General features: G+C 46.9%; 1 protein-coding gene, 1 long non-coding RNA gene and 1 pseudogene across 3 annotated transcripts; 2 read left to right on the top strand and 1 right to left on the bottom strand.

Annotated features, from left to right (window-relative positions):
- Positions 1–5,517: 5,517 nt before the first annotated feature.
- On the bottom strand, positions 5,518–8,429 carry LOC115295749. The gene is made up of 2 exons (XR_003910559.1): positions 8,141–8,429; positions 5,518–5,956 (listed from the first exon to the last, which is right to left on the bottom strand). It is a non-coding gene; the product is annotated as an uncharacterized LOC115295749 (long non-coding RNA).
- On the top strand, positions 5,731–13,810 carry LOC115295748 (UL16-binding protein 1-like). 2 transcript variants are annotated; one of them, XM_029943930.1, is made up of 6 exons: positions 5,733–5,976; positions 8,777–8,899; positions 10,624–10,887; positions 11,111–11,386; positions 12,058–12,189; positions 13,543–13,810. In XM_029943930.1, the coding sequence occupies exons 1-5, from the start codon at positions 5,889–5,891 to the stop codon at positions 12,165–12,167; spliced, it is 861 nt and encodes a 286-aa protein (XP_029799790.1). In that variant the 5' UTR covers positions 5,733–5,888; the 3' UTR covers positions 12,168–12,189; positions 13,543–13,810. The 2 variants fall into 2 exon arrangements, with proteins under 2 accessions (XP_029799791.1, XP_029799790.1); XM_029943931.1 differs by lacking the exon at positions 8,777–8,899 and having other exon boundaries at positions 5,731–5,976.
- Positions 13,811–20,813: 7,003 nt separating this feature from the next.
- LOC115295367 lies at positions 20,814–22,471 on the top strand (annotated as a pseudogene).
- The last annotated feature ends 3,336 nt before the right edge of the window (positions 22,472–25,807 follow it).

The raw sequence follows: 25,807 nt of genomic DNA, 5'->3' as shown, positions 1-25,807 counted from the left end.
CACTGCATGTTAAATCTAAAATTAATGATTTCTTCCTCAAAGGCTAAGTGTTACTACAATTCACACAGTTTAGGTACACATCTAAAATGTATTTTGGACTATTTAAAATTATTTATTAAGCTTTATATTAGAATTCATACCCCTTAAAAATCTTAATTTCTCTTTAAAATTAAGAAGTAAATGGTGTGGGGACACCTGGGTGGCTCAGTTGGTTAAGCGTCCGACTTCAGCTCAGGTCATGATCTCACAGTCTGTGAGTTTGAGCCCCATGTTGGGCTCTGTGCTGACAGCTCAGAGCCTGGAGCCTGCTTTGGATTCTGTATCTCCCTCTCTCTCTCTCTCTGTCCTCCCCCCACTTGCGTGCTCTCTCTCTCTCTCTCTCTCTCTCTCTCTCTCTCTCTCTCTCTTTCTCTCTCTCTCTTTCTATCTCACTCTCTCTTTCTCTCTCAAAAATAAAAATAAAAAATATATAAAAGAAGTAAACAGTCATAGAATGTCTCTTATCCTAGCATTCTTAGTGGATTGGCAGAATTATAAATACTTTTTACAACTTTTAGAAATGCAGGCTCTCTCATAGTAAATTTTTCAGGGTGGCAAAAGGACATGATTACTAACAGACCCAAAGATCTTTAGTTTCTCTGTAAAAGAAAGCCAACAGTAGACAAATCTATGTTCAGTAAATTTGAAAATATATAAATAAAAACTTAAAATAAAATAAAATAATTCATTAATCTTGTTAAGAGGCCAAAAACTATCTAGCAATATCTGAGTAATTCAGCTGAGCTCAGTTTTTAGAAGTGTTGTCATTCTACAATGTGGCTGTTTATCTTTCAAAGCCTAGAATTTTTAAAAATATTTTTTATGTCTTTATTTTATTTTGAGAGAGACAGAGCATGAGCAGAGGAAGGGCAGAGAGAGAGGGATACAAAGAATCTGAAGCAGGCTCCAGGCTCTGAGCTGTCAGCACAGAGCCTGACGCAGGGTTCGAACCCACAGACTGTGAGATCATGACCTGAGCTGAAGTTGGCCACTTAACCAGCTGAGCCACCCAGGTACCCCTCAAAGCCTAGAATTAATATAAGTGCTTCCAATAACTAGAGGGAATTGGATACTTTATTAGCTATCATAATATATCTAGCATGATGTGAGCTGATTTTATGAAATGTATAAAATATAAAATAGATCCTAAGTGAAAGTGACATAATCTAGCTCCAACACTCACTTCGTCTATCAACTAAAGTGTGTTCACTAAAAAAGTCATTCGCTTTTTTCCCCTCTGCAAATCTGAGGATAATTCTGTTTGGAAATACGATTCACTGCAGAGTTTACAGCTTGCTAAGAAGGTTCATAGCTAGAGTCTGTATCACTCATCTGCTTTGACTTCCGTAGCCTGAGAACGTGCCTTATAATTTGGCCAAATGTCTACATGCTCCTCCTACACTTCCAAAGATAAGTGCGCTCGAAAAGGAGGGGAGGATTGCCTATAAATTATATCTCAACAAATTAGATTTTTAGAAGAGGTGGAGGGGAGGAAGACTAGGAGCACCTGAACAAAAGAAAAAACCATGAACTTGTCATTCCCATCAGAACACCTATCTGGTTTTGGTTGAAAAGGTGTTTAAATCTTCCTCCAACTCCACGAAGCTGCAACTGGCAACCTAGCATAATACAAAATCGACCAGATGGAGGTAACAAACGAGCAGTCTTCTGGCTCCCTCCCCCCAGGTGAGCCCTCAGGAACTATAAAGGTAAGAAGGAAAGAGATCAACGACCATCTTCTCAACAGCCATGCTGGCTGTCGGAGGACCAAGAGATATTCTGTAAAGTGTTGGAGGAAAGGGGCTTTGGGCCTAGGATTCTATATCCTGTCAAATTCTCATTCAGGTAGGAGAGTCTGTGTATTCATTTTTTACTGCAGCCGTAACACGTCACCACAAACCAGCTGCTTGAATCAACACGTATTTCGTATCACACAACTAAGTAAGTAAGTGAGATGTCTCAACTGGCTCAGCTAGTTTCTCCATTCTGGACCCCAGAGCAGTTTTTTCTCTGCTCACAAAGCCACAATCAAGGCATCAACCAACTGGGCTCTTGGCCGGAGACACTAGGAAGAATCTGCTTATTCAGATTGCTGATGAAATCCAGTTTCTTGGAGTCTCTGGCCTGAGAGCCCCTCTTCCTCGCTGGCTGCGGGCAGGGGGGCCTCCTTAACTCCTGTAGGGCCTCTGTCTTGCATATGGTCCCTTTCATCTCAGAGCCAGCAATAGGGCACCAAATCTCTCGTCACTACCCCTCTGCCACATCTCTCTGGTTTCCAGTCTGAGAAAGTGCTTCATTTTTGAAGGGCTCATGTGATGAACAGGGCCCACTCAGATGACCTAGGATCATCTCCCTATCTTATGGTCAATAGAGTAGTCACTCTAATTACATCTGCAAAGCCCCTTCATAACAGTACCTAAATTGACATTTAATTGAGTAACCAAGGAACATAAAACTTGGGGAAAATTTTCAGAATTCTGAATACCACAGTGCATTAAAAATAGTTTTGAGCAGCTGCGCCTGGGTGGCTCAGTCAGTTAAGCAGCCAACTTCAGCTCAGGCCATGACTTGCAGTTCGTGAGTTCCAGCCCCGCTTCAGGCTCTGCGCTGACAGCTCAGAGCCTGGAGCCTGCTTTGAATTCTGTGTCTCCCTCTCTCTCTGCCCCTCCCCCGCTTGTGCTTTAGCACTCTCTCTCTCTCCCTCAAAAGTAAATAAACATTATTAAAATAAAAAAAATAGTTTTGAACATGCAAATCCTAAAGAATATGTTACCCACAAAGCTTCAACTTGAAAATACCTTTTGGATAAAGTGTCTCGATGGTAAGAGACACACACCCAGGAGGTGTGATAGGAGGACATCCAGGAAGTGTGACAGGAGGACATCCAGGAGGAGTAAGGAGAATGAGTAACCAATTTTGTTAAAATTTTAATTTGTTAAAGATGGTTGAAATTTTGTTAAAAAGACAAATTTTTAGTTGTTAATTCGTTAAAGATTACTGCTGCCTTAAAGGAAGGGTGTGAAGAGTGAAGGAAATTTATATCACAGGAAAGAAAAAGTATAGCAACAACTCAGAAATAAAAATCTGGGTAATATCAGCGAAGTGCGATGGAAGAAGGAACACACGAGAGATGTGAAAACATGCTAAATATTTTTTAGGGATGAACAAAAACAATGATAAATAAATAAATAAATGTAAATAAACACTAGTATTGATCAAAGGCTAAAAGTAATGATTCTAAGAAAAATCGAATGTATAATGTTCAAATTAGCAGCAGAAAGCTCAGTACAGTAAAAAGAATGCAGATATGGGGAGGGAATTTTTTAAAACATAATAAAGAAAAATATGATGGCTGAAATAACTCCTGCTGTATAGTTATAATCACAATAAAGGTAAATATTAAACTCTCCTATTAAAAAACTGAAATTTTCAGGTTAGATTAAAAAAAGAATCCAGTGCATATATTTTTAAAAGACACCCTTAAAATGGAAAAAAAAAGCAGAAAGATTAAAAGTAAAAAGCATGATTTTATTTTAGGCTAGGTTCAATGCAGAACCAACATTAAAATTTGAGAGGCCTTACTAGAACTGATCCATGAATTCAGCAAAGTCACAGGGTACAAAATCAACATACAGAAATCGGTTGCATTTTTATACACCAATAATAAAGCAACAGAAAGAGAAATCAAGAAACTGATCCCATTCACAATTGCATGAAAAACCATAAAATACCTAGGAATAAACCAAGCCAAAGATGTGAAAGACCTGTATGATGAAAACTATAGAAAACTTATGAAAGAAATTGAAGAAAACACAAAGAAACAGAAAAACATTTCATGCTCATGGATCGGAAGAATAAACATTATGAAAATGTCATTATTACCCACAGCAATCTACACATTTAATGCAATCCCCATCAAAATTGCACCAATATTCTTCATAAAGCTAGAACAAACTATCCTAAAATTCATATGGAACCACAAAAGCCCCGAATAGACAAAGTAATATTGAAGAAGAAAACCAAAAGGGGAAGCATCACAATCCCAGACTTTAGCCTTTAATACAAAGCTGTCATCATCAAGACAGTATGGTATTGGCAGAAAAACAGACACATAGACCAATGGAATAGAATAGAGAACCCAGAATTGGACCCACTAATGTATGGCCAATTAATCTTTGACAAAGCAGGAAAAAGTATGCAATGGAAAAAAGACTGCCTCTTTAGCAGGTGGTGCTGGGAGAACTAGACAGCAACATGCAGAAGAATGAAGCTAGACCACTCTTTTATACCATACACAAAAATAAACTCAGAATGGATGAAGAACCTGAATGTGAGACAAAAAACCATCAAAACCCTAGAGGAGAAAACAGGAAGCATCCTTCTTGACCTCAACCACAGCAATTTCTTACTTGACACATCCCCAAAGGCAAGGGAATCAAGAGCAAAAGTGAACTATTGGGACCTCATCAAGATAAAAAAAAGCTTCTGCATGGCAAAGGAAACAATCAAGAAAACTAATAAGCAACCAATGGTATGGGAAAAGATTGTTGCAAATGACATATCAGATAAAGGGCTAGTATCTAAAATCTACAAAGAACACACCAAACTCCACACCCAAAAAACGAATAACCCAGTGAAGAAATGGGCAGAAGACATGAACAGACACTTCTCCAAAGAGGACACCCAGATGGCCTACAGGCACATGAAACGATGCTCAGCGTCACTCAACATCAGGGAAATACAAATCAAAACCACACTGAGATACCACCTCATGCCGGTCAGAATGGCTAAAATGAAATCAGGAGACTATAGATGCTGGCGAGGATGTGGAGAAACAGGCACCCTCCTACACCGCTGGTGTGAATGTAAACTGGGTGCAGCTTCTCTGGAAAACAATGTGAAGGTTCCTCAAAAAATTAGCAATAGAATTCCCCTATGACCCAGCAATAGCACTGCTAAGGATTTACCCAAGGGATACAGAAGTGCTGAGGCATAGGGGCACATGTACTCCAATGTTCATACCAGCACTTTCTACAATAGCCAAATCATGGAAAGAGCCTAAATGTCCATCAACTGATGAATGGATCAAGAAGATGTGGTTTATATATACAATGGAGTACTACATGGCAATGAGAAAGAATGAAATCTGGCCATAGGTGGCAATGTGGATGGAACTGGAGTTCATGCTAAGTGAAATAAGTCAGGCAGAGAAGGACAGATACCGTATGTTTTCACTCATAGGTCTAACAGGAGAAACTTAACAGAGGACCATGGGAAGGGGAAAAAGAGTTAGGGAGAGGGAGGGAGGCAAATCATGAGAGACTCTTGAATACTGAGAACAAACTGAGGGCTGAAGGGGGAGGGGGAAAGAGGAAGGGGGGGTGATGGTCATGGAGGAGGGTACTTGTGGGGACGAGCACAGGGTGTTACATGGAAACCAACTTGACAATAAACTTAAAAAAAAAGTTGAAAGGCTTATGTGGTTTGATCACATGTAACATTTTTTTAATCTTTGTTTAATGCCATTTGTCTTTCTCAGGCTGTACGTAGGTCTAACGTGGATTAGCAAGAAGATTCTGCTCATTCAATAAAAGAACAGCAATTAGAATCTTCTGCAACTTGGAAGGTGACTGCACAATATTCCCGGATGTGTGGGCGCTAAGGTCCACCGTCACCAGTTCAAGGAGGAAGTGCCGTGGAGAGCAGGGGACCGGCAAAGCTGGGGTTCCGCGGGTCAAGCCTGGGTTCCGCGGGGCAGGGAGGGCACTGGGCTCTTCCGGCACTTCCGCGCGTGCAGACGCTGCTCGGCCGCACTTGGCTCTTGGCTCGTCCCAGGGCGCCGGCTCGCGATGGCGCTCCCCGCGGCCACCAACTTCGGAATCGGCTTCCTCGCCCTGTTTGTGATGTCCCTTGGCACCTGGGGGGCGCGAGGCGGAGGTAAGTTCATGGGTGCGACGCACGGAGGGCCAGAAGGCAGGTGAGCCCCGGAGCTTTGGGACCCTGGTCGCCCGGTAGCGCCGCCGCCCTCTCACGTCCCCGCCCCGGGCTCCTCTCTGGCCCAGCGGCGTCCGCGGGGCCGGTGTCGTCCTCCGGGACCGAAAGAGAGGCGAGTTGGGCGACAAAGTGCTGCCGAGAGGTGGGGGCGCGGAGCGCGGGGGAGGGGAAAGGACCGCGGCAGGAAATCTGCGGTTGCCCCAGCCGCCGCCTGCCGCTCGGGAAGCCTGCGACCCAGGACTCGGGCCGGACGGAGGGCGATCCCGCAGGCCCGGGACCCCAGGAAATCCTCCGCCTCTGATCCGATCACGCCACTCTCACCTTAAGGGTTACCATCACACTTCCCCGCCCAGCCCCCCCCCCCTCCCCAGGAGCAGCTATTCAAGGCTTGCAGCGCCACCTACCTCTTTCCCAGCACCTCCCAGCTCAGGGTCAGTGACCTCCTGGCTCCCAGACCACTGGGCCACACCTGCAGCTGCTTGTTGGGTGTGACGTTCCCTGCCGCCAGCGGCATTGCCTCGCTGGAACACTGTGAGGGTGTCTTCCCGACATTCCAATGGGGAAGTCCCAAAGTGCACAGAGCACCTTTTCCTAACATAAACCGCTGTGTCACAGCTTCTACAGGTCCTGTGACCCTAGAAGCGGGTCCAGGCACACCTTCATCCAGGCACTGTTATGGCCACTTCCCGGCTACAACCGGCTGTTGGGTAGTTACTGCTGAGACGTATGAAATACTGAATATATGCATAGAATCTTTGCACCAGGCTGGCATTTTAATGAAAATAGAATAGGGTTCACACCCCTAAATCCTTAGAGAGGCTTTAAGTTTGATATTCACGTCTGTCATTTCATCCAGGATAAGGCACTGTTTTAACATTCTATTTGGAGAAAAGGGCAGACCGTGTAAGAAGAGTGTATTTGGATTTCTCTACCACATAGCCTCCAGCCCAACAACTACAAAGATTTTCATTCCCATTACAAATCCAGGGGATGTGACATGATCTCTATGCAGGTGCTTGACCAGTATGACACCCCAGTGAACAGTACCTGAGACACCAGCATTTTCATCACTTTCCCCGAACTCCCACCCCACTGCCCTGCACCACTTCAATAACAGGGCACCGGGATGACTCTTCAGGTCCCTGAGGGTGGTGTCAACTCACACACTGCGTCCCACATGTGTCTGGGTGATTTCTACTTCTCAGTATATTTACCCCAGTAAATAGCCATGTGGCTCCTGGGGAAGGCCAGGAGGAATCATTTTACTTGTTATCCGCCTCAAAGGTCCCTCCTCACCGGATCCTGGCCTCTCCTTCTAGACCAGGGTCCCAGATCAGAGAAGAGGCTAGGTTCTAGAACCCGGGCAAAGGATCCAGCCTTTCTGTGGGGTGACTGCTTTCAGCCTGGGGTTTTGTGTTCCTTTGTTTGTATTACTTAACACCTGTAATCTCTGGGTTGGCTGTCCGACTATTTTGCCTCCACAATCACTGTGTTCTGTGAGCCACAGGCATGCACGGCTTTCTGTGGATCAGGCCCCTGGCTGCCTTCCAGCGTCTAGGATCTTTTCAGTCATTGCCACCTCCCTGCTTCTGACAGTTGAGCGCCTATACCTCAAATCTATTATATCAGGATTTCCTGCCGCCACACTCCTGGGGGCCTGTTTCTGCACCACGGTCCCCTACCGCCAAGCTCTGCCTTCAGAGATGGCCGTCACTAGGCTTCTTGACAATGCTGGTGCCCTTCTCACCATGCGAAAGAAAGAGTCCTCAGACCTCCCCGTGGATGTATTTTGTGGATATTTCTGTTTTGTTTTGCTTTGCTTTGCTTACAAGATCCATTCTGATATAAACACTTCTCCAGCCTTTGAAGCCCTCCCACTACGATCTGCCTTGGAACTTCCTGACATTCTAGTCCATGCAGCACGGGCCTCTCTTTCTTCAACTTTCCAAGACCCATCCTTGAAGCAGATTACTGCCATCACCCAGGGCCATGCTAAATCCTGTGACCCCTACATGGGAACTCTCCCTTCTCGGACTTTGGAGTCTGTCCTCATCCTGCCCCCACCGGCACCCAGCTCCTCAGGAGCACCCCCCTACCTGCCTCTCACCTTCCCACAGGAGCCTGGGCCAGATGCTGACAATCCTCTGGCAGGCCTTTTCTTGAATGGCCAGGCTGCCACGCCCCTGGATTGTTTATTGACTGACTGAGGCTGGGTGTTGGCCCTGGAGACATGGGGTCATATCTGCAGATACTTGCTGTCTTGCCAGGCAGAGGCGTCCTGGGCCTCCTCCAACAAGGGGGGAGCACCAGCCTCTGACTGCTAGGGGGGAGGGGCCGTGCAGGGGCCTCAGGTGTGCTGCAATTCCGTGAATCTAGGAATCATGAGATCATGAGATCATGACCTGAGCCAGAAATTATGACAGAGATCATGACCTGAACGACCCAGGCGCCCCTGTTGGCAGTACTTTTTGACCAAGTTTCCTCTTCTTCATCTTTCTCCTTGTCCAGAGAGGCCAGGGCAGAAAGTGGGAGCAGAGGAGGTGACCGTGGCTCCGCCCAGCCACACAGGGTCCCCCACTCCTCCCACAACGAAATATAGGAAACCTCTACTCCCACACGCTTTACAGCAAACAGACCACCTAGCGTAGTCACGACCAATCCTCCTCTTCCGCTCCAGCCACCCAACAGGGGTGGTGGCACTGCTTCGGGTTTAAAAGCCAAGTTTCTTGCACACCACTTGTAGGACTCTCCATGGGTCTCACTGCGCATCTGCCTCCGCCGCCACCCATGGCTCCACTTCTGGGAACCATCTTCGCCCTCGGCCTCCTGTTTCTGCAGACAGCCGGACTTCCAGTGCCTCGTGCCAGTGAGTTCAGAGGTGGAACCTGGGGGGTGGAGGTGGGGCCAGGGTGAGCATTAGGACTTGGAAGGAGGTGCGGTGTTCCCCGAGAGGTTCTGGAGCCTTCTCGCAGGGTGCCGTTCTGTCCCCCCCCTCAATTATTCCCCTGCCGGCTTGTTGCCGCCTCAGGGAAGCCACCCACCCCACCCCACCCCCGACCCCCCGGGCCCCTGGACTGGGAAAGGGAACTGAAAAGAGGCAGTTTCCTAGGAAAGCGCTGCTGGGGCGAGGCGGGAAATCTGTCACCTCGGGGAGCCCAGCAAGTCTCTGGGTCCCTGAGCCCGGGGCTTTGGGCAGGTCGCGGGGCCTTCCCACGGGGAAGGAAGTGCCCAGTAACCTCGCGGCCCTGCGCAGCTCACACAGCTCTGCCCTCCGGGCACCCAGAGCGCTTGAATATCTCAGCACACTTGAGCCAAGGATCTCCTGGTGTCCCCGGACCAGAGCTGGTGCGGCCAGCCACGCCCCAGCACCTCCCAGCTCTGGGCTGGCAGCCCTGGAATCCCTTGGCCAGAGACCGCCTGGCTCCCAGGCCCCTGGCCTGCAGCCTCTTATGTGGTGTCACATTCCCTGCCGCCAGTGGCATTGCCTCAATGGAACACTGTAAGGGTGTCTTCCGAAATTCCACTGGGGACGTCCCAAGTGCACAGAGCACCTTTTCCTAACACAAACCGCTGTGTCACAGCTTCTACAGGGTCCCGTGACCCAAGAAGCAGGTCCAGCCACACTCATTCATCCGGGTACTGTTCTGGCCACTTCCCGGCTACAACAGCGCTGTTGAGTAGTTACCGCAAAGACATAGAAATATTGAATTTATGCACAGAATCTTTGCACCAGGCTGGCATGTAAATGACAATGGAATAGGGCGCAGTCTCATCCGCACATCCTGAGAGAGGTGTTAGGGATGGTACTGATCACTGTCATCGCCTCCAGAAATATAACTTTTGAAACGTTCTATTTGAAGAAAAGAGAAAAGCCTGTAAGAATAGTGTACTCCAAATTCCCTACCACCTAGCCCGTGACCCACAAGGAATTCAGCTGCAAAGTTTTTCATTCCTGTAACAAACATGGGCAGTGTGAATAGACCACATGGCGATGTGGGTTGCTGAACCAAATGATATCACTGTGGACAGGACCTGGGTAGCTGTCTTTTCATGATCTGGGGCGCCTCCCTGCCCTGCACCATTTCAGTAACGGGGGCCATGATGACGGACCCTTGAGATCCCCGAGGGTGGGGTCCACTCACACAGTACGTCCTGTAAAAATGTCTGGGTGCTCTCCAGTCCCCAGGGTACACTCACCCATGCAAATGCCCACATGACTCTTGGGGGCCAGGGGAGCAGGAAGCATGGCTCTTGCTGTGGTCTGAGGGTCTCTCCTGATTGGAAGCTGATTCTGCTTCTAGTAAAGAGTTCCAGTTCCAGGAAGTGACTCGCTTCTGGAGCCTGGGCCGAGATTCCAGACTTTCTGCGGGGTCACTGCGTTCATCCTCCTCCTCATCCATCCTGGGACTTTGTGCTTACGGTTAACTGCAGCAGCCTCTGAATGCTAGAGGGGAGGGGCTGTGCAGGGGCCACCATTGCTCTGAAGACCAGCCCTGGAGGGAATCTTCTGCTCCCAGATCCATAGAAGAAGAGGTGTGTCCGTGGGTCTTTTCCTTAAACTGCAACTTCTCCCGCATTTTTCCTTCACAGATGCTCCCATTCTTTGCTACAATTTCTCCATCACACCAAGGCCCAGTCTAGGACAACCATGGTGTGACATTCAAGGAATAATCAGTGGGAACACTTTTCTTCGGTATGGCTGTGGTGGCGAAAAGGTCAAACTCATTGGTCCCTGGGGGACGAAGCTGAATGACACAGAGTTCTGGGAGAGACAGACAGAGACTCTGAAAGACCTGCTAGAAGAGCTCAAAAAGAAACTGCTAGACATGAAAGCAGAGGATTTCCCTCACAGCGGTAAGTCGGAAAGGCCTGGGGCAGAGGTGTAGGGCCAGGGAGCTATGGTGTTCATGTAACACTTAGAGGTGAGTCCCACACAAGTGGCCCAGCAGCCAGGGCAGACAAGGAAGACAGAACAGGACAAGGAAGGGTGAGGGGAGCTGAGGAGTGACAGCACAGGGGGCAAGGGATTGGTCAGACCAGAGGCTGATCTCATTCCCACGCTGGGGGTTGGGGGCAGATTCTATCTCCCTCCAGGGCAGGATGGTGTGTAAGCCTGGGGACAACGGACGCACCAGTGCATCCTGGGAGTTGCACATCAATAAACAGAAAACCTACTCCTTTAACTCGGAGAGCAAAAAGTGGACAGTGCCTCATCCTAAAGACCAACTGGTAAAAACCACATTGAACAGTGACAGAGATTTGACCAGCTCCCTCATGAAGATCTCAGATGGAGACTGCAAGAAGTGGCTGGAGCAGATATCGGTGCACTGCGATGAAATGCTGGGGACAACAGGTAACTCAGAAGACTGGGGGAAGTGGTTGGTCTCTTGAAATCAGACCTCCCTACCCTACCGTGATGCTTGTGTGAGAGAGAGAGACAGAGAGGCCGAGAGATGGAGAGAAAGAGAAAGTGATGCATCCATGGTGAAATTCTTTGGGGAGACGAATGGCCATAGGCATGTTCTAGATTCCTTCCTTTCCCTTCTCATCTCCTGATCTCTGCCTCGTTGTCCGTACCTTTAGTTCTCTGGTGTTACTTGGATTCCGTGCTGGCCCCAAACATGATGCCGTTAGTCTATTTCCAGAGATTTGCTTCTCCCTGTTCCTTCTCTGATAATCATTGATCTCATCTCATCTTGTCTCTTGCTGGGATTCATTCAGTGCCACCTCAATGGTTAGCTCCAGAGAGGTGGTCAAGTGTCACTTTCTTCCTCCTCCATCACCACGTCTTCTGCCTCCACAGGAGGGACCAGTTATGTTGCATCCTTGTGTCTGCCTTTACGTGTGCAAGTTCCATCAGGAGAGACCCCATCCATGTGTCCCCTCGGTTCCCATCCCTAAACCCTTCATGGCATCTGCCGCAATGTCTGCATTGTAGGATTATCTGTGGCAGGAGGAGCGGGGGTGGTATCTCATCAGATTTGGGTCTGGAGCAAGGCTTTCACTCTTCTCTCTCCCTTTCAGCACTGCCAGGCCCGCAGCACGTCCCAGTCCCCTCCAGGGCCACGGCCATCAGACCTACCACCTGGGTCCTCCTCGGGATTCTCATCTGTTTCATCATAATTGTCATCTAAGCCAGATGCCTTAGAGTGAGAGGTACTGAGAGCAGATTGAGCAGGAAGGAGGGGCAAAGGGCCTGCAATGAGGACAGGGAAAGGCGAGTCTCCAGTGGGACCCCTGCACACTCACTGACCCATGTTTTCACAGAAATGACTCCATGTGACGGGATCTCCTATCATTTGTTAGCAATGACGTGGACAGGCTCAGCCCTGAGTCTGATAAGGACTCACTGTTAAGGCCACTGGGAAAGGGAAGGGGCCCACAATCATGTATCAGGCTTGTTGATGCTCAGGGGATCTAGCAACTTAGACCTGATTCTAGATTGAAGAGAGTCCTTTAGAGCCCAGAGTGGGTGTGTGTGGAGAGAGGGACCCACAGCACAGGCAGTGCTCACATTGGAGCAAGAGAAACTTGGTGGCTCCACATGATGTCTCAAGGGGAGGGGATTCAACCAGGGTCCTCAGAGGAGAGATACCAGCGTCTAATCGTGGGGAGAGGAAGTGGGATGGCCTTTGCAGATGCACCTGACCAGGCTGGACTTCAGTGCTATGTTCCCGCAGGACATAGCCTGGGTCGTAGCATGTGAGGCAAACAGTGTGCAGCAGAGGCTGTGCCCCACAAGATGTAGAAGAGGGGGACCTGCCTCAGGCTGGTGCAGTCACTGGCTGCTAGCTTCCCGCAGACCTCAGAACAAGAGCCACTGAGCACCCTGTTGGAGTAGAGCTGACCTGGGAGACTGAGGGGAGCAGAGGCTGACATGGGAGATTTGCAGGGTCCCAGGCTGACCTGGGAGATGAGGGTGGAGCAGAAAAGTCCGAGGGGAGCAGAGCTGAGCTGATCTGGGAGATGAAGGCGGTGCCTGGCTGACCTGGGAGATGGGGCAGCTGAGCTGCTGTGTGCGCTCACAACTGAGCCAGACCAGGCATGGATGGATGGGGGAAGGAGCATCATACCCAGAGCTCTGGGAGCTGCTAGCTAGGAGGCTGGGAGGGAAGGGAAAAGAAAGGATCTTTGCCTGAAACATTCCCCAAGGCTAGAGGTGTCAAGTGCAGGCCCTTGTCTTCTGTCAGGTCCCTCAACTGGTTTTTAGGTCTGCCCATCAGAGGAAGAATTCAAATTCGAGTCAAGTGGACAAAAATATTTGTTACTTGCTTTAGTCCTGAGCCCAAACACATGGTAACAAAGCCTTGGGATGACTCAGTGGTTTCTTTCAGGAGGGAGGAGGTTGTAAAGGGGCTGGGCCCAGGGCTAGGGACATGGCAGGGGGGAAGTTCATGTCTTTCAGTGAGTGCTGTTCTGGGTGCAGGGGTAGGTGGGGCAGGGCAGCCCTAGGACTACTGGCCCAGGATGTCCTCAGCCACTGAGACAACAACCTTTTCTTTTCTCAAGGCGGGTAACGCTACCAAGAAGCCCCCAAGAGTGTGGTCCAGCCCAGAGACTCTGCCTTGTGCTAGGCTACCTTTGGATCACCTGCTGTTCGTTTTTGGGCCAGAGCAAGAGATTCCAGAGACATCAGTCAGAACACATGGGGCAGCACGTGTCACATCCCATGTCCGTTCGTGCATTTGGTGACTCTCTTATTTGGTACTTTTTCTTAGTATTTTATGTCATTTTCACTTGATGCTAATTTATAGAATTCTTTAATTTTTTTGTAACGTTTATTTACGTTTGAGAGAGAACACACACGGGGGAGGATCAGAGAGACAGGATCTGAGTGGTGCTGGCTCCACACTGATAGCACAGAGCCCGAAGACGTTGGGCTGGAACCCACAATCCCTGAGATCCTGGGGCGCCTGGGTGGCTCAGTCGGTTAAGCGTCCGGCTTTGGCTCAGGTCAAGATCTCACAGTTGGTGGGTTCGAGCCCTGCGTTGGGCTCTGTGTTGACAGCTCAGAGCTTGGAGCCTGCTTCAGATTCTCTGTCTCCCTCTCTCTGACCCTTCCCTGCTCACGCTGTCTCTCTCTCTCTCTCTCAAAGATAAATAAAAATATTTTAAAAAAAAAATCCCTGAGATGCTGACCTGAGCCAGAGTCATGCATGTAACCAACTGAGCCACCCAGGTGCCCCAAAGTGATGGGACTCTTGCACTGAAATGTGTATTTTAAATGCTTAACCAAGAAACCTCAACAAAGGGAACACTTCCCATCTTGTCCTTTGGTTGTGGAATATCAGATTTTTTATGCACCTTGACCCTGTTTTTGCAGACAGGTATGCCAAAAAGTGTCACTTGGCACTATAGAGACTCAGGGATTTTTTTCTGTGTCCTGACAACAACATCATTGACTTTTAAACAGAATGATATATATATGACTATTTTCTTCAGTTATTTATTTCTATGTAAAGATATTTAAATAAAATACATTTGTTATAAAAACGTTAATTAATTCATTATTTTTGTTTTATCCCTTAAAGAACTCCTGAAAATTTGCTCTTCCTCCACTTTGTGGGGTTAATATAACTGGTGATTCTGCCAGATTTCTTATGGAAGCAGTGAATGTAAGGATCACTCCGAAATCAACTTTCAAGCAATCATCTGTCAGGCTCAGTGCTAACAATGCAAATCTGACATGCCCAATGCACAAAAGTTTGAGAAGGAAGTAACCAAAAACCTTTCTAATTTCCTCTGGCTCCCACCTCCAACAGTGACTCTCTTGTCGTCTCTCCCCACTGACTCACCTCCTTCAGTGCCAGTGACTCTTGCAGCAGAAACTGATCTGCATCTAAAAATTAAGTTATTTTTCCATGAACAAGAATTGGTATCCAGAATATATAAAGAGCTCCTACAAATAAAGAAGTCATTCTGAGACTTGTGCAAAAGCTTAGGGTAAATTCCAGATGATAAATAAGCATATGCAATCCTAACATAGCCTCAGTAATCAAGATAACTAATAATACTGGGATGCCCCACATTGGCATCAACTGACAAAATTTTAATTTTATTAGTTACTTACTTTTTGACATTTTATTTTTTTAGTTTTTATCATTTACATCGAAGTTAGTTTACATCTAAGTATAGTGCAACAATGATTTCAGGAGTAGATTCCTGAATGCCCCTTACCCTTTTAGTCCAAGCCCCCTTCCACAATCCCTCCAGCAACCTGCTGTTTTCACTCCATATTTAAGAGTCTCTTATGTTTTGTCCCTGACCTTGTTTTTATATTATATTTGCGTCCCTTCCCTGTATTCATCTGTTCTGTCTTAATGTCCTCATATGAGTGAAGTCATATGATATTTGTCTTTCTCCAACTGGCTAATTTCGCTTAGCATAACACCCTCTAGTTCCATCCACACAGCTGGGAAATGGCAAGATTTCATTTCTTTTGATTGCCAAGTAATACTCCACATCTTCTTTATCCATTCATCCGTCAATGGACACTAGGGCTCTTTACATACTTCAGCTGTTGTTGATAGCACTGCTGTGAACATTGGGGTGCATGTGCCCCTTCAAACAGCACACCGCTATCCTTTGGATAAATACCTAGTAATGCAATTGCTGGGTCGCAGGGTAGTTCTGTTTTTAATTTTTTGAGGAACTTCCATTGTTTGCACACAGCTTGCATTCCCAAGCAGTGCAAAAGAGATCCTCTCTCTCCACATCCTCACCACCATCTGCTGTTACCTGAGTCGTTAATATTAGCCATTCTGGTGGGAATAAGACGGTATCTCATTGTGGTTTTGATTTGTATTTCTCTGAGGATGAGTGATGCTGAGGGTTTTTTCACCTGTCAGTTGGCCATCTGGATGTCTTCTTTGGAGAGTAACTAGTCATGTCTTTTGCCCATTCTTCACTGGATTATTTGTTTTTTGGATGTTGAGTTTGAGAAATTCTTTATAGATTTTGGATACCGACACTTTATCTGATATGTTGTTTGCAAATATCTTCTCCCCTTCCATTGGTTGGCTTTTTGTTTTGTGGATTCTTTCCTTCCCTGTGCAAAAGCCCTTTATTTTGATGAGATCCCAATAGTTCATGGTTGCTTTAGTTTCTCTTGTCTCTGGAGATGTGTTGAGTAAGAAGTTGCTGTGGCCAAGGTCAAAGAGGTTTTTGCCTGGTTTCTCCTTGAGGATTTTGCTGCCTTCCTGTGTTACATTTGGGTCTTTCATCCATTTTGAGTTTATTTTTGTGAATGGTGTAAGAAAGTGGTCCAGGTTCATTTCTCTGCATGTTGCTGTCCAGTTTTCCCAGTACCACTTCTGAAAATATAGTCTTTATTGCATTGGATATTTTTCCTGCTTTGTCAAAGATTACTTGGGATATGTTTGTGGGTCCATCTGGGTTCTCTTTAATATTCCATTGATCTGAGTGTCTGTTTTGTACCAGTGCCATACTGGCTTGATGATTACAGCTTTGTAATACACCTTAAAGTCCAGACAACATTTTAAATATATCAATAACAAGTGGTGGACAGGAAGTAGAATAACAGGAATTCTCTTATGTGTTAGTAGGAGTCTAAATTGAATCACTCATTTGCTCTCTGTCTCACCATACCCAGACAGGAGTTGATGTTCAGCCTACTGCTTGGCCATCCCAGTATTAGGCCAAGCCTGGAAAACATGGGAACCAGAAAGGATGTAGCCGTGCAGTTGTCTATGTAGTGTTGTGTGTCATAGTAACACATTAGCAATATCATATCCAACTGAAGTACAAAATCTGCAACATGTTAAGAGATTTGTTTCCCTCCAAAGGCTAAATAATCTGAAGTAGTTTCCAAAATGATACACAGATGGGCCAAAATACCAGATGAACATACCTTTCAAACATACACTTGAGGACTTTGGGCTGACATACATGCAGTGGCCTCATAAATCTAAATTTCTCTACCTAATAAAAATTAAAGAAATTTACCTAAAAAGCACAGAAAACTCTGTAACCCTCATTGTCGGCACACTGACAAAATGGAAAAGGCCTAAGTCCATCCATGTCTGTGACCATGATGGGCTTTGGTAGGACAACATGAAGCAGAGTCTGAAGACAAGGTGTTGCTCAGGTGCTGTGACCTGGGTTGGATGATCCTGTGGTGACCTGGGAGAATGTCCTGGTTGGTGGGAAATACATACTCATATGTGAGGCAGTAGAGGACATCATGAATACTGGGAGGACATGGGTGTGACCACTTACTGTCATATGGTTCAGGAAGACCAGCATTCAGAACAGGACTCACAACTTCTTTATGGTTCAGACCTGCTTCAAAAATGTTTACACTGAGGAACCAAGATGGTGGAGAGTAAGGGATCTCTGTAAATTTGGTCTACCCCATCTATCGAACTGAGAAGGACATTACTTTCATCTGCAAGAGTGGAAGGAGAAAATGCAGACTCCAGAAAGAAGACAAACTCAAAGATGCCTGAGTGAGTGAGTGCGAACTGGGCAGATTGGAAAACGGGCCATCCCAAGACATGCAGGGGAGGGGGGAGCCCCAGCCCAACACAGGGCAAGAGCATGGAGCTCCTGAGAGAAAATGGGAAGAGATAGAGAAACTGAACACACTCATAGTACTGTCTCTAGAGAAGAGATAAAGAACATTTAACTCTGCTCGGATAGAAAAATTCTCACTCCATATATAACTGCTAGGTAGCCCAAATCCCGAACCCAGGTGGCACAAGGGAAAAAACAGCTGTCAGTCCTGTGCCATCCCGGCAGGGAGTCAGCAGCCATGGCAGCCCCAGGTACATGCACTTCGGCCTCGGCTACTGGAGCAGAAGCACCCACCTCATTTCCACGGCGCATCTTACCTCCAGCATTGGCCGCGCAAATCCAGAATTCTGGATGCCAACAGGGGAAAAATAGCCCCCTCCCCTATATGATCCTGCAAGGGAGTTTGCAGTGGTGGAGCGTGTGGGTGGGGGGCACGCTTCACCTACAGGAGTGCGCAGCTCATTTCTGACAGCGCCCAGCACCTCAGGAAACAGGAGCGCAAATCCTGGCCAGCGCCAAGAGAAAATGATCCCTACCCCTACCCAATCGCTATCCTGGCTGGGGGCTGGGAGTCAGCGGCAGTGTCTGTGTGGGCTTGCACCTCGTGTCCGGCAGCAGCAACCCCAATCCCTGCCAGCACCTAGAGAAACTCCTCCCTCCCCCCACCAGATCCTGGCTAAGAAGCCAGCCGCCAAAGCAAGTACATCTCATCTGTAGTAGTATAAAAGTGCATGGACTAGGATTTTGAAACAAGGTGGGCCTGGAAAATACAACTTGGCTCAGCTGTGGCAAAAGGAGATCAGACTCATTAGAGTGGCCTGCAGTGCTTAGTTCCAGCAGAGCCTAGGGTGCCACCATTCTACTCGCTGCAGCCACCAAGGTGGGGCCTCTGAGAACTGCCCCCTAGATCTACTACACCAAACCACGCCTATCCGCAAGGGGGAGCTGCTGCTTTTTTTTTTTTTTTGCTTTTCTTTTCTTTTCTTTTGTACTTATTTTTTATTATTGTTACCTTTTTTACTTAAAATTTTTTTAAATTTTTACTCATTTTCCTTTCTCCTTTCTCCCTCTTTTTTTTTCTTTTCTTTTTCCTTCTTTCTTGCAATCCAGATATATTCTCCCTTATATCATCCTTATCTCTCCCCTGAACTGGTCATACACTTTTAGACTGTCCATTGTCCTTTGCTGTCTGCCCCCCTTTATTTTTTTTCTTCTCTTCATTTCTCCTCTTTCCTCTCGTTCCACCTTTTAATTTGTTTGTTTGTTTGTTTGATTTGTCTGTGTGTTTGTGTACTTCTGTTCCCTCTGTGTTTGTCTGCTTTCCTTCTTAGGGCTACCCCAAGAAACAAGCCAAAGTGCACATGATGGCAAGTCCCAAATATCACTGAGTAGGGAAATGAAATATTCAAAGGCACAATGAGAGAAACTGAGAGAAACCATTAAAAGAATATTTCCTGAAATGACAGGCCCTGGACAGTCAATAAGCCTCCTTTAACAGAGAAATATTAACAGGTGCACAGTCCACAACGAGCCTTTTAAAACTGACAAGGGACAGAAAACTAGCCAAAATAACAAAACGAAGGTACTATCCCCTGAAGAACTTCCAGGAAGAAGTCACAGCCACAGAACTGCTCAACACAGACCTAAACAACATCACGAAACAAGAATTTTTAAAACTTGTCATAAAATTAATCACTGGGGTTGAAAAAAAGCATCAAAGAAGCAACTGAGACAATGACCAGGAACGTTGTAAATAGGTGTGATGAGTTTAAAAAGGGTATAAATGAGGTGAATAATAAAATGGATGCAGCCACCTCAAGGACTGAAGAGGCAGAGAGAAAAATAGGTGAATTAGAAGATATAGTTATAGCAAAAGAGGAAGCTGAAAAAAAGAGAGAGAAATCGATCCAGGAGCAGAAAAGGAGAACTCGAGACCTAAGTGATACAATCAAATGGAACAATATCCGTATCTAGGAATTCCAGAAGAGGAAGAAAGAGAGGTCCTGAAGGGATACTAGACCAAATTATAACTGAGAATTTCCCAAATCTGGGAAAATAAATAGACATTCAAATTCAAGAGGCACAAAGAACCCCCTTAAGACGTAATTTGAATCGACCTTCGGCATGACCTATCTTAGTGAAACTGGCAAAATATAAAGATAAAGAGAGAATTCTGAAAGCAGCTAGGGAGAAAAGGGCCCTCACGTACAAAGGGAAACCTATCAGAGTGGTTACAGACCTATCTAATGAAACTTGTCAGGCCAGGAAGGAATGGCAGGAAATCTTCAATGTGATGAACAGAAAAATCATGTGGCCAAGAATCCTTTATCCAGCAAACCTGTCATTCAAAATAGAAGGAGAGACAAAGGTGTTCCCAAATAAACAAAAATTGAGAGAATCCATGACCACCAAACCAGCCCTACAAGAATTCCTAAGAGGGACTCTATGAGGCACACTTTCAGATCACAATGCTATGAAACTTGAAATGTTGCAAGAATACAGGGTGCCAGAGACACCACTATAAACATGAATTCTACGGAGAACACATTGACACTAAACCCACATTTTTCAATAATAACACTAAATGTAAAAGGACTAAATGCTCCAACCGAACGACATGAATTCTACGGAGAACACATTGACACTAAACCCACATTTTTCAAACGGGAAGAGATAGAAAGCATGAATAGACCGATAACCAGTGAAGGAATCGAATCTGTTATCAAAAATCTCCCAACAAATAAGAGCCCAGGGCCAGATGGTTTCCCAGGGGAATTCTACCAGACAGTTAAAGCAGAGCTAATACCCATTCTTCTCAAAATATTCCAAAAAATAGAAATAGAAGGAAAACTTCCAAACTCATTCTACAAAGCCAGCATCACCTTGATACCCAAACCAGACAGAGACCCAGCCAAAAAAGAGAACTACAGACCAATATCCTTAATGAATACAGACGCAAACATACTCAGCAAGATACTGGCAAGTCGAATCCAACAGCATATAAAAAAATTATCCATCATGATCAAGTGGGATTCACTCCTGGGTTATAGGGCTGGTTCAGGATCATATGGTTTTTTCCCCTTCTTTTGTTAATGTGATGGATCATATTGATGGATTTGTAAATCTCATGATTTGTGAGATTGAGCCCCAGGTCCAGCTCTGCACTGACAGTGTGGAAACTGTTTGGGATCCTCTCTCTCTCTCTCTCTCTCTGTCTCAAAATAAATAAATAAACATGGAAAAAAAAACCTCCAGAGGAATGGACAATGAAATCTAGAAGTTGCAGCTACTTTTGCCAAAGGATGAGCTGATAAGAAAATCTCTCCAAAGACAGAGGAAGAATTGGTGGGAAAAGTAATATCACAAGCCATGAATATTCCATTAGTCAATCAACAGACTCACAAAAAGAGGAAGAAAAAGTATGAAAGCAAACCAAAGGTCTTTTTCTTGCACCTCTGGAAATAACCGATGTGCTGAAGACTGGAATTGAGCGAGGTAAGGACACTGGCTTTCTCTGAATCCCAGAAATGTGGAGAGCATGCATAGTCCAAAGAATCAAAGGCCTTGGCAGGACTTTACCATGGTCAGGTCTGGTGCAAGAAAAATAAATATGGAGCTCCAGAGAAGGAGGTTAAACATAGAGCCATTCTTGGGGTGGGGCTGATGGGAGCCAGCATGGCCCAAGTCCCCATGGATAAGGGCCTAAAGTCCATATGATGCTCCACTGCTGGGCTTGCCAAGAACAGTAACAAGTGTGCAAAGGACTGAAGGATAAAGTGAAGAAGAGGAACCCATGGGTGGCTCAGTCAGCTAAGCCTTGGACCCTTGATTTCAGTTCAGGTCCTGATCTCCCAGTCATGATCTCATGATCATGAAATCAAGTCTCCTGACAGGCTCTGCACTGGGCATGAAGCCTGCTTAAGATTCTCCCTCTCTCTCTGTCCCTCTGAGGTAAGTGTGTGTGTGTGTGTGTGTGTGTGCACGTGCTATGTCTCTAATATAATAAAAGCCCCAAACAAACAACAACATAGTGAAGTAGAAAGCCGTAACCTCATTTCAAGGGGACTGTGTTTTCAGTAACTGACTGGGCAGCACGATTACCAGGGTTTTGAAAAGGCCAGTTGAAGGCCATTGGCGGTTGAAGTTGGGTTTGAGGAACTTAGTCTCAAGCACAGATGCTAAAGGAAGTATAAGTGGTGATTCCAGATCTCTGTGTTTTTGCCAGTAACACGTCTGCTCTCCTAATCAGGGAAGTTGCTGCCTCCACTAAAGACCTGGGAAGGTGATTGGCAGGCATACTTCTCTCCTGTGGACAAGAGGCAGCTGCCTAAGATCATCACAATCAAAGAAATGCATAAAGACACACGGCTTCTGTTGGAACAGTCTGTCTCGAGCAGGACAAGGTCACCAGTGTGGTGAAGGGTAGACCTGACTTCTCGACCAGCAGGTGTCTGGCACCCGTAATGTCTGAAGCCATCAGAATTGTCCAGGAAGCTGTTGACCCTAAGAAGCTGGATTTCCTTAGCATAAGCTTTGGCTTTCCTGCGGAAGCTGCCCCACTGGTGGGTGAAGTTGGTACGGATGTAGCAAAATACATAGACGATGGTGGCAAAGCCTTCAGGTAAAGGGTTGAAGGCTGACACCTAGAGCGGCTGATGGAGATGGTGTCCAAGGACTTCTCAGGTCACATGTCTGGAAGAGCTTCGACACCTACCAGAAGGGTGTGAACAGGAAGAGCTTGACTTCCGACCTGGATGGTATTTGGGGAAGCCTGAAGGCATCTTGGAAGTCTGATGTCTCCTCTGATAATGAGATCCAGTGCTGCCTGGTGACAAGATTCATGAATGAGGCCAACAGGTACCTGCAGTAAGGGATGTTGGCCAGGACCATGGAGGGAAACATAAGAGTGGACTTTGCGCCCAGCTCTCCTCTACTTAGGCCTCTTCTCGGAAGGCCCGTCTTCTACTTTGTGCGTCTCTGTGGTGCTCAGAAGAAAGTTGTTCAGTGTAGGGAGCTGCCAAGTTCGGCCGCCTCAGGCAAGGAAGTGTCACTCCCTGTGGGGAGCGGCCAGAAAAACAAGATTAACTGCTTGCGGGCCAGGGAAGTGCTATTCCCGATTCAGGGACTGGAGACAGCCAGACTCGAGAGCCAGTAGAACAATGATCAACTGCATTTAGGCAAAAGTGGTGTTAATCGCTCCCCTGCCCAGCATTGCAGTCTGCCAGTCTGAGCTTTCTTACCGATCCCTTAGGCACTATGTTGAATTTGCAGTTTCGGTGTCATTTTTGGTCTCTCTTTAATCACTTGACCCTGTTTCCTAGCAACCGACCTAGGTCAGCTGCCTTGCTCCCCGCCTTGAACCCTATATAGGTGTGGGTATTTTCTCAATAAAGAAAGGCTTGATCAGAGATTTTGTCTTGCCTTCATTCTCTGTGCTCCCTGCCCTACCCTATTCTTACTTTCTCCCTCAGGAACCTGTGTCGACCAAATAGCGAGCGATCGGGCCGGGCGAGATAGTTCAGGGGCGCCTGGGTGGCTCAGTCGGTTGAGCATCCGACTTCGGCTCAGGTCATGATCTCACAGTTTGTGGGTTCAAGCCCATGTCGGGCTCTGTGCTGGCAGCTCGGAGCCTGGAGCCTGCTTCCGATTCTGTGTGTCCCTCTCTCTCTTGCCCTTCCCCTGCTCATAGTCTGTCTCTCTCTCTCAAAAATAAATAAATGTTAAAAAAAAAATTTTTATATTAAAAAAAGGAAAGTGGTTCAGTTCAGGAAGTACCAGGCTGCCTAAGGAAAACAGCTCACCCCATGCCAGCTGCTAACTGACTGTGCTGACAGCCCTGACCAAGGGCTTTACTAGTGGGCAGGCACCCACAGCCAGCTCCCTGGCCCACTAACCCCAGCTCGCAGCAGTGCTGGGTGTCCAACAGAGTGCCATCTAGATTTATCGGGCTAACCAGAAGGAAAACAAACTCTAGTGCTGGGCATGTGCCTTCATTAAAGTGCTTTTGGCTATTATTGGCTCCCTTTCCTGCTAAAGTCTGGCTGTCAGTTTGCCCTTGGTGTTGGAAGGGGAAACCTACTGTGCTGATGAACTCTGTAAGCCCCAACACCCAAGGTGGCAGAGTCTCTGCAGCCTCTCTGCTGCCTGTGTTTCCAGGGCCAGTGGTGGCCAGTGGTGGTAAGGACGACAGTTCTGCACCCAGGCACGTGCATGACCAAGTATGAAACCAAACCCTTTCTCAGCCACTATATATGTATATTAGTAAGTTATTAGTATATTAGTATAAATTAGTAAATATATTAGTAATAGAAATATATTTCCATTAAATGGATATAGAATAAGGATCAAACCTGTGCATCCCTAGGGAGAGTTAAAGTGTATGCTCATCACTGTCATTTCATCCAGGATGAGATACTCTTTTAACCTTGTATTTAAAAAAAATTTTTTTAATGTTTTATTTATTTTTGAGAGAGACAGAGAGACAGAGAAAGGGAGACACAGAATCTGAAGACAGGCTCCAGGCTCTGAGCTAGCCGTCAGCACAGAGCCTGATGCCAGGCTTGAACCCACTAACCATGAGATCATCACCTGAGCCAAAGCCAGACGTTCAACTGACTGAGCCACCCAGGCACCCCTACCCTTGTATTTGGAGAAAAGAGGAAGACAGGGTAAGCAGACGATACTTAATTTTCCCTATGATGCAGCCCTCAACCCGCAAGTAATTCACTCACTACAAAGATTTTTCTTTGCTGTGACAAATCCCAGAAATGTGAAATGGCCACTGTGCGGGTTCCTGAACCACAGAACACTGTTGTGAACAGGATCTAGGTCATGGTCCCCTGCCCTCTGGCACCCCCACCGTTCAACATTCCACAGGGAGGCCATGATGATCCTTCAGTTCTCCAGGGATGATGTCACTCACATATTTGTTTAACAGAACGTCTGGGTAGTTTGTGCCTTGTAATGGATACTTACCTCACTTACCTCAGTAAATGGCAATGTGGCTCTTGAGGACACCAGAAGGAATCACTGCATTTGTTGTGCACTTAAAGGGTCCCTCCTCAGGGTGACTGGGTGGCTCAGTTGGTTAAGCATCTGACTCTTGGTTTCAGCACAGGTCATGGAGCCTTGCACTGGGCTCTGTGCTGGCAGTGTGGGAGCCTGCTTGGGATTCTCTCTCTCTCTCTCTCTCTCTCTCTCTCTCTCTCTCCCTGCCCCTCCCCTGCTTGTGCTCTCTATGTCTCTCTCAAAATAAATAAACTTAAAAAAGAGTGAGAGAGTGAGAGAGACATTAAATACGATGAAGATGTGACCAAGTTCCTTGTGGGTCTCAAATAGAGACTGTAAGCGCTGGCTGGAGCGAGCAGTGTGCGCGGGGAGACGGTGGTGGAGACAACAGGTGACTGAGAGCAAGGGGGGAAGCGGTGGTTCTCCTGAAATGAGGTTGCCCTGCCCCACTGTGTGCATGTGGGTGCGTGCGCATGTGCACATGTGTATGTGTGTGTGTGTGTGTGTGTGTGTGTGTGTGTAGAAAGGGGTGTTTGTGTGTAAGTGAGAGATCGAATGTCACATCGTGGGAGCCTAATGGCCACGATCAGGTCCTAGCATCCCTCCTTTCCTCTCACCCCCCCCCCCCGGCATCTGTCCCTCACTGCACACACCTTTGGGCCTCCCACCCTGGATTTTTGCCGGCATCCTCCTGTAGCCACACATTGTCTTCTTTCTGTTTCCTTTCCTGAAAATCATTGTCTCTTTCATCTCACCATGTCTGTTGCTGGAAATCCTTCAACGCCACCTCAAATGTCAGGTGCTGAGAACAGGTTCCTGCTGTCCCCTCATGTGTCACCTCTTCTGTCACAGCAGGAGTGATTTTAGTGCAACCCCTTCTTACCCCACGAGCCCCGTGACTCTTCTCCTTACAGTGGCGGCGTCTGTCACAGCAGCTGCCACTAACACAGGGTCTAAAATGTCTGCGTCCTGGGATTTCACTTTCTGTTCTGGAGACAAAGCGCAGGGATGTCTGTCCCTGAGGTGGAACTGCCAGGCCCTGCAACGGTGTCCTGAGGCCCCAGGCTGACAAATGAGTCCTCCCTCTAGGGGGAGCAGCCCTTCCTCCCGTCGCACAACTGCACTGAGAGTGCGATTTTGGTCTGAGCGGTGAGTCCTGAGGATGTGGCCTGCAGTGTGATCCTCAGCGCTGAGAAGGTCAAAGGAGAGAGTAGTGGGGATCCTGGCTCGT

The sequence above is a fragment of the Suricata suricatta genome, chromosome 7 (genome assembly GCF_006229205.1).
Source record: "Suricata suricatta isolate VVHF042 chromosome 7, meerkat_22Aug2017_6uvM2_HiC, whole genome shotgun sequence".
NCBI lineage: Eukaryota > Metazoa > Chordata > Mammalia > Carnivora > Herpestidae > Suricata > Suricata suricatta.
The sequence above is the reverse complement of the archived record's forward strand: the minus strand, read 5'-3'. Positions and strand labels throughout refer to the sequence as shown.

Excerpts from the sequence above, each read along its gene's own strand:
- LOC115295748 (XM_029943930.1), top strand. The coding sequence starts at position 5,889 with ATGGCGCTCCCCGCGGCCACCAACTTCGGAATCGGCTTCCTCGCCCTG. Across the intron at positions 5,977-8,776 it reads CTGGGGGGCGCGAGGCGGAG|GACTCTCCATGGGTCTCACT; the intron begins GTAAGTTCATGG and ends CACCACTTGTAG. Across the intron at positions 10,888-11,110 it reads AGAGGATTTCCCTCACAGCG|ATTCTATCTCCCTCCAGGGC; the intron begins GTAAGTCGGAAA and ends GGTTGGGGGCAG.